Below are 8,629 nucleotides of genomic sequence, written 5' to 3'. Positions count from 1 at the left end.
TATTTAATAATAACTTGGAAGAAAGCAGGAATAAATACCAAAATCTTTCATTTGGCTCAGGTCTAATCGTATAAATAAGGTTTCTGAGAATATCTGTTGACATTTGAGGAAAAGTGAGATGGAGAACCGAGCAACAGTGCACACACTTTGTAGAACAGTGCACACACTTTGTAGGTCCCAGTACTGGGGCGGGAAGACAGGGGGATACATGGGGCTGGCAACCAGTCGGTTTAGCCTAAGCAGGTGAGCTCTGGGTCCCAGTGAAAGACCGTCTCTAAAAATGCTCAGTGTGTGTAAGAACGAACACAGAGGCTGGAGAGATGGCTTAGTGGTTAAGAGCATTGCCTGCTCTTGCAGAGGACCCAGGTTCGATTCCTAGCACCCACATAACAACTAACAACTGTCCGTAACTCCAGTTCTAGGGGAATCCAACACCACCTTCTGACCTCCACAGGCACTGCATGACACAGATGCACTTACACACATGCTGGCAGTACACTCATACACTAAAATGAAAATGATCATTTTAAAAAAGAATGAAAATGGTTCTGTTCTCCATGTCTCTAGAGCTTAGACTCTGGTTTCTAGAGGATAAAACTGTTTAAACCATTTTGGGGTTTCGTTCTTAGAACAGCTGAGCAGTTTCTGAAGCGTTCCTTAGAAATGAGGGAGCGGGTTCTGGGACCAGATCACCCTGACTGTGCCCAGTCCCTGAATAATCTGGCAGCTCTGTACAATGAAAAGAAGCAGTATGAGAAAGCGGAGGAGCTCTACGAGAGAGCGCTGGACATTCGCAGACAGGCCTTGGCCCCTGATCACCCTTCTCTGGCGTACACAGTGAAGCATCTGGCAATCCTGTATAAGAAAATGGTAAGTAGCCCTCACCATGCCTCCACACTCTACAATGTACCATGACTGCTGCCAGAAAAGCAGTTCACCTTTCAATGGGTAGGTTATTTCATATGAACTTTTAAGAAATCATTTAACTTTTTTCTTTTTTTTCTATTTTTATTGAATTTGTGTGCATTTTATATATCTTAGTCATATTTAGACTCCCTTCCCTATCTGCACCCCCTGTACCCCCCACCACATTTCATGCATTCTGTCATATATGTTAAGGCCTAGTGAGTTGAGTTTGTAGCCCCAGATGTCCCTGGGGTGAGTTCATCCACTGGAGCCTGGTCAGCCTATCTAGTGTCTCTCCCTTAAAGAAGGCCAACTCCACCTCACCCAGCAGTAATAAGTTCCCAATAGTTCCTCAGCTAAGGTTTGGGCTTCTTACCCATTTCCCCAGTTCTCTGCTGGGTTTTTGTCTGATTTGAGTTTGCATGGGCCTTTGCATGCCATCACCATTGCTGTAAGTTCACATGAGCAAGTTCCCAGAAGCCTGGAAAACTGTTTCCTTGTAGTCATCCACCGCCCCTGGCTCTTACAGTCTTTCCACCCCTCTTCTGCAATGGTCCCTTAGCCCTGGGTGGCTGAGGTTTAATACAGGAGTCCTGTTCTAGGGCAGAAACTCTACAGTCTCTTATTCTCTACATTTTGGCCATTTATGCTTTCTGTGTTAATCACCATCAGTTGCATGAAGAAGTTTTGCTGGTAAGAGTTGAGAGATCATTAATATTCTCTTTACCCCCTGTTTCACTATGTTCCCTGGGCGTTAGGTGTAGAGGTTGCATTATAGATGTGTCACTTAGGGCTGGGCATCTCACAGATACTTTTTCTCTGCATTTGACCAGTTGGGGAACTCAGTAATAGTCTCCATCTGTTGCAAAAAGAAGCTTCTTTGATGAGTGGTGAGAGGTATACTTGTCTGTAAATAGAAGGATACATATTTGGCATACAGTAAGAAATTACATTTGTCTAAGGATGTGACAGACATGGGTTTTTCTCTAGGATCTGTGACCTCTCCAGCCATGTGTATTTGGCTATGTTTACAGTAGTAGATACGAGTTCTCTCCCACTGAGTAGGGTTTAAGTCCAATTAGACAGCTGTTGATTACCCACAAGATAAAAGTGCCACTACTGCCCCCAATAGAGATAGTTTGCTGGTCCCATCATTGTTGTGGTTATTAGACATTACAGCTGAGCTGGAGCATTGATTGAGTCTCTCCCTTAGCAGCTTGCATAGTATTCATGGAGGAGGTTTCTAGGTCAGTTCCAACTCAATTGCTCCAAGTCCTGTGTTCGAAGTATGTCCTGCCTCCAGCAATAGGGTCTTACCTTCAACTTCTGGGAGGTAATCAAGGTCTCTGGCAATAGCCTGTGTTATTTGGGGAGTCTCTTGGACTACCCTGAAGAACAACTCGAAGGGGGGTTTCTCCTGTGTGGCACTGTGGTTCTTGTTATGTAGCCTTCAGATATACACACGCACTCATGTTTAGATAAAATAAAAACATGCTGTAAAGATCTAATCTGTCTGATTAATCCTTGCATGCCCTTCCAGTCAGATTATGACTTCATCTTCATTGTCTCTGGACTAAATCACTTGACCTTATATCACATTTCCTCTGGTTCGAGGGTCTTTGAACTCGTTATATTCCTTTCCCCCCATGTTTATGTGTCTTTTTCAGTACACTTTTGACCTAATGCATTTCCTCTGGTTTTCCACACCACTAAGTAAACATTACTTATCTCTCCTCTCTCCGTCTAACCCTTCCTCTGCCCCTCCCCAGTTGAAGTCCCCATTTCCCCACTTCCCCCTTTGATAACACCTACCTCCTATTATCCCCCTCTCTCAAGCTCCTTCTTCCCCTTGTACTCCCCTCCCTCCTCCCTTCCCAGTTAAATACCCCATTTTCCCCATTTCCCCCTGATAACAGTCTCCTACTACCCCCCCACCTTGGGCTCCCTCTTCCTGTTTACCCCAATGGTTCCTTTCCATTTTCCTGACTCCTGCAGTTACATTAGGATATATACTCACATGTAAGGATTTGGTGCTAAGATCCACAATGAGAAAGAACATATGTTCTGTTTTGTCTGACTTGTGTTACTTTACTTAGTACAACAGTTTCTAGTTCCATCCATTTGCCTGTAAATTTCATGAAAAAAAATATTTCATTTATAACTAATTGCAGAAATCATTAAAATATATATTGTTTCAGACTTAACTAAATTAAGATAATGATTTGATTTTCAGAAACTACATTCCAAATGCAGGTCCACTCATCAACATTATATTACATTTTGTATTACATCTCAGAAATTAAATCCAATCGTTACTCTCCTTGCAGTCCAAAGCAACCATAAACACCAGCAAATACACAATGGCCAGGACTGGGGAAGGAGCCTTACTAGTTGACTGAAGTATCATTTTATTTCCCTCTTTTTTGACTTTAAGTGTCACCATTCTTTGCCATTGGAGGGAAGTGCTTGTATATCTGTTAAAGCAAAGCAAATTAGACCCCAAAGTCTGCTTGGAACGGTACAGTGGCAGAGTTGTGCAGCCTGGGCTGAGACATGGCTGTGGCTCCCCTGCCAGTTGCCCTGGCACTGAAATTCATGTAGTAAGACGGGCACATGACACTCTTTCAGCCAACTTTGAGTAAAGAAAATCATCAGAAAAATTTACAAGAGACAGCCTTGGTAGTTGATGCCCTCTGTAAGTGAAGTACAGTAGTAATGAATCTACTTTGGCATGCTTTTCTTTCACTAGAAACAGTGAGTGACGTGTCAAAGGGCCTTCTAAATTATCAAAGAAAACCTTTGTGTTTCCGAACAGCTTTCTTTAGATATTCTATTAGATTTTCAGTTACTTACAAGCTTGATCATTAAACCAAGAGAAATTAAACTGGGGAAAAATACTTTTGTTCCTCAAAATTACTTTTTAATACATTTTATTTCTGTGGAAACCTCTGATCAGACAGTGTTTATTGCCTTAATATTTTTCCTAGATTATACTTTTGTGTTTTAGGGAAAAGTAGACAAAGCTGTGCCTTTGTATGAACTGGCTGTTGAAATTCGGCAGAAATCCTTTGGCCCAAAACACCCTAGTGTAGCCACAGCCTTGGTGAACTTAGCAGTTCTTCATAGTCAAATGGTAAGTTTCAGTGTTAAAAATAATTTTTTGTTATGTGCATGAGTATTTCCCATGCATGTAAGTGCATCTGTGCATTCAGTGCCCTCAGAGGTCAGAAGAGGGCATCAGATCCCCCTGGAAACAGGGATTATGGGCAGTTGTAGGCTGCCATGCTGGTGCTGGGAAATGAACCTGGGTCCTCTGCACAAGCAGTCAGTGTTCTTAACCACTGAACCATCTCTCCAACCCCAAGTTTCAGCATTTTAAAAAATATTTGTTTTTATTATTTTAATTATATATATATGTATGTGTATGTCTATGTGTTGGGGAGGTGGGTATGTGCATGTGAGTGCAGGTGTTCTCAGAGGCCAAAGGCATTAGATCCCTGGGGAGTTGGAGTTCTAGGTGGTTGAGAGCCACCACTGTGGGTGCCGGGAACTGAACTTGTTTCTTCTGTAAAAGCAGTACCTGCTCTTAACTGCCGAGCCATCACTCCAGTCCCGTGTTTCTACATTTTGTAAATCGGTGATCTTAAGGCATAAAATATGGAAAAAGATGAGTTATTGGCATAGTAAAAACATATATATCATTATTTATAAACCAATACTCTTTTTAATACTTCAAAAATTATTGCAGTTAATTTATAAGCTGGTTCCTTTCTGAGTGTGTAACACCCACTGAGTTCAGCAGCTAGGCTTTGCTTTTTACATTCTGGAGACTCCTGTCTGTCCATAGAATATAGTGTTAAGCTTAGAGCATCTGCCAGTGGGACCCATTGACAATAAGCAGGCTTGTGTTTATATTGTGAATTAAGGTCAAATGGTTACTAGGCCAATTCTAAAACTCAAACTTTTTACTTTCTATTATATTGCTTCTCCAATTATTATGATCTATAAAATACTATTTATTCCCATCTTTTAGAAGGATATTAAGATTTTAAAGTATTTACTAAAATAGGTCGGCTCAGTACAGAATACATTAATGGTAATTTCAGAAACACTATATATATGTGAACTATTACTCTTTTTAATAAGAAAAAAACACAGTGAAGCCTTGCCACTCTATGAAAAAGCATTAAAGATTTATGAAGATAGCTTGGGGCGAATGCATCCTCGAGTCGGAGAAACATTGAAAAACTTAGCTGTGCTCAGGTAAGCTCCTGTCTGTCAATAGAATATAGTGTTAAGCTTAGAGCATCTGCCAGTGGGACCCATTGACAATAAGCAGGCTTGTGTTTATATTGTGAATTAAGGTCAAATGGTTACTAGGCCAATTCTAAAACTCAAACTTTTTACTTTCTATTATATTTCTTCTCCAATTATTATCTATAAAATACTGTTTATTCCCATCTTTTAGAAGGATATTAAGATTTTAAAGTTTTTAGTAAAATAGGTTGGCTCAGTACAGAATACATTAATGGTAATTTCAGAAACAGTATATATATGTGGACTATTACTCTTTTTTTAATAAGAAAAAACACAGTGAAGCCTTGCCACTCTATGAAAAAGCATTAAAGATTTATGAAGATAGCTTGGGGCGAATGCATCCTCGAGTCGGAGAAACATTGAAAAATTTAGCTGTGCTCAGGTAAGAAGTTTTTGCCTTTCCTCATCTATGCCATTCTTTAATAGCTTTGACTCCTCAGAGAACAGCACGAGATATTTATTGCTGAAAGTATCATTTCTTGGACAGAGAGTAGCTGCTTGGATCTCATGCAGCTTGAGATACTAAAGTTGCATGCAGAAGCAAAATGAAGGCTGGAAGCCATTTTGGAAGCAAGTATTGTGGCCGATAGTTAAGATGGTTTACACCAGCTAACTGCCTCTAGACAGATGTAGTCGTTTACTGCCCTCAGAGCTGATTTCCATACATGTATGCTGAGTTTTACTTGCTCATTTGTGTTTATCTCCAGACATGGATGATAAATAACACCTTTGAGAATTTTTAATGAATCTGTTACATGATCTTAGTGGTGTGCATGTAAGAAACAGAAACTTGCACAGTGCAGATAGAAAATTTGGGAATCCTGGTTCATGGTCTGCCTGAATGAATAGTGGAAAAGGGGGTGAGACTGGCCAGTTACTCACATGTCTCTGTGTCCCAGAAGGCCGTTTAGAAGCCAGAGGCTGCTTCTGTTAACAGTAGGTATTCTCATGTTTTCCGCAAAGCTACGAAGAAGGGGATTTTGAAAAGGCTGCTGAACTGTACAAACGGGCAATGGAAATAAAAGAAGCAGAGACATCACTTTTGGGTGGAAAAGCTCCTTCAAGACAGTCATCGAGTGGAGATGCATTTAGCTTAAAAACAACTCACTCTCCCAGTGTTTTCTTTCCTCAAGGACAAAGGTAACAGAAGCAGTTCTTGCTGAGTATGATTTAGGCTAAAACAATTAAAATCTGGAACATTAGAATTCGAAACTTCATGTTTTCAAGACCGTTTCTTTTTCCTACTTAGTGTTATTTAAATAGCATTCATATGAAAATGGATTGGATTGCACTGAGTTGTGATTATGTCAAGCTTAAGTTGACTGAATGAATAAGCATCCAATGGGATGAGATCAGGGTTGTAAATATTAGCACCCTAAGATGCCAATGAGGAGTGGACTGGTCTCTACGACATAAGAGCTGCTGGCAGGAGTCAAATTTAAGAACTCAATGATTCTTTTCACTTCTCAAGAACAACTTTAGCCCTGCCATTCATTCCTCATTTCATTTTTATCAGTGGTCTGGCCCAATTCTCTACCTCAAAGAAAAGGTTCAAGGACTAAAGAGATACAATTTATGAAGGTTCCGCTATCTTCAGTGAAACAAATTAGAGAGGAATTCCTGATTACATTTCTTTGTAGTTCATTTTTGGTGATGATGGTGGTGATGGTGTGTGTGTATGTGTCCTTATGTATACATGTGTACGGACAGATGCTTATGTTTGCATGTCCATGTGGAGGCCAGAGTTGCTGTCCACCTTGACTTTTTGAGACATAGTCTCACACTGGGACCTGGTGCTCAATTCAGCTGGCAATCAAGTGTCCTAGGGATCTATCAGCTTGTCTCCACTTCCCCGGAGATGGAATTAGAAGCCTGTGTTACCACCACACCTGGCTTTAAAGTGTATGCTGGGATCAAACTTGGGTCCTTATGCTTGCACGGTAAGCACTTTAACTATTATTTTGTGTGTGTGAGTCTATGTAGCCCAAGTTGAGCTTCAAACGAACTCATGATCATCCTGCCTCAGCCTAGGTGCTGGGATCACAGGTGTGCACCACACCTGGTTTTGTTCTGTTCTTCCTTTCTCCTAGACAGACTGACTCAGCCCCCTGCTTTCTTGCTCTCCACTGTGTATTGTTCATTACAGTTATGTGTCTAGACAGTGTCTGATGCCATCCTCCCAGCAACGTTGCCAGGCTCTTAACCATTCTCTGATCTTTCTCAATCGACATGAACAGGCTGTTTGGTGTGGGTCTGGAATCCCAGCTATTCAAGAGGCTGAGGCAGGAGGCTCTCAGGGTCAACCTAGGGTAAGAAGTGAGTTCAGGGTCAGCTCGAGCAGCTTAGTGAGACCCTGTCACAAAACAAAAAATAAAGAGAGGATGCAGCTCACTGGTAGAATGCTTGCCTAAGCATGCATGAGACCCTGGGTTCAGTCCCCAGCATTGCAAGAGACATACATGACATTCAGTTTCTTTTTGGTCTTTGTTTTGTTTTGGGTCTTTTTGAGACAGTTTCCCTATAGCCCCAGCTGGCCTGGAACTCACTATGTAGATAGACCAGGCTGGCCTCAGTCTCACAGAGATCCGCCTGCCTCTGCTTCCCAAGTGTGAGAACTAAAGGCTTGCACCCCCATGCAAGCTCCATTTCTTTCTTAAATGGCCTAAATCAATCTTGCTTCACCTCAAAGTCAAATTAGTTGCCATTTTATACTTAAATGTCTTAATATAAGCATGCATGAGACCCTGGGTTCAGTCCCCAGCATTGCAAGAGACATACGTGACATTCTGTTTCTTTTTGGGTTTTGTTTTGTTTTGGGTCTTTTTGAGACAGTCTCCCTATAGCCCCAGCTGGCCTGGAACTCACTATGTAGATAGACCAGGCTGGCCTCAGTCTCACAGAGATCCGCCTGCCTCTGCTTCCCAAGAGTGAGAACTGAAGGCTTGTGCACCCCCATGCCCAGCTCCATTTCTTTCTTAAATGGCCTAAAACAATCTTGCTTCACCTCAAAGTCAAATTAGTTGCCATTTTATACTTAAATATAAAAGTGAAATCTCAAGTTCTCTGTTTCTCTGTACTAGAGAGCTACATTTTGCATAATTACTGAAAAATATACATGGCACATTTTTTTAGCAGACTCACATATTGTTGGTACTGGCTGAGGCCTTGGCTAAACTTGAACTTCGATCACTGGAGGTTTTGCTCACAGTTCTCTGAGACCATTTCTCAGACATATGTATTGTGAAGATGACAGAAGCGAAAATCATATTGTGGTTTTGAAATAAAAGTGAAATCTCAAGTTCTCTGTTTCTCTGTACTAGAGAGCTACATTTTACATAATTACTGAAAAACATACATGGCACATTTTTTTAGCAGACTCGCATATTGTTGGTACTGGCTGAGGCCT

General features: G+C 41.2%; 1 protein-coding gene across 1 annotated transcript in view; it reads left to right on the top strand.

Moving 5' to 3' along the window:
* Positions 1 to 7,944, top strand: part of LOC103733792 (nephrocystin-3-like) — a 52,467-nt gene extending 44,523 nt beyond the window's left edge. The window contains 4 exon segments of the mRNA XM_029563364.1: positions 630 to 870; positions 3,914 to 4,039; positions 5,490 to 5,605; positions 6,187 to 7,944. Coding sequence (XP_029419224.1) covers positions 630 to 870; positions 3,914 to 4,039; positions 5,490 to 5,605; positions 6,187 to 6,367 — 664 coding nt within the window. The 3' untranslated portion in view covers positions 6,368 to 7,944.
* The last annotated feature ends 685 nt before the right edge of the window (positions 7,945 to 8,629 follow it).

Source organism: Nannospalax galili, unplaced genomic scaffold (genome assembly GCF_000622305.1).
Source record: "Nannospalax galili isolate Female #2095 unplaced genomic scaffold, S.galili_v1.0 scaffold3296, whole genome shotgun sequence".
In the NCBI taxonomy this organism is placed as follows: domain Eukaryota; kingdom Metazoa; phylum Chordata; class Mammalia; order Rodentia; family Spalacidae; genus Nannospalax; species Nannospalax galili.
The sequence above is the reverse complement of the archived record's forward strand: the minus strand, read 5'-3'. Positions and strand labels throughout refer to the sequence as shown.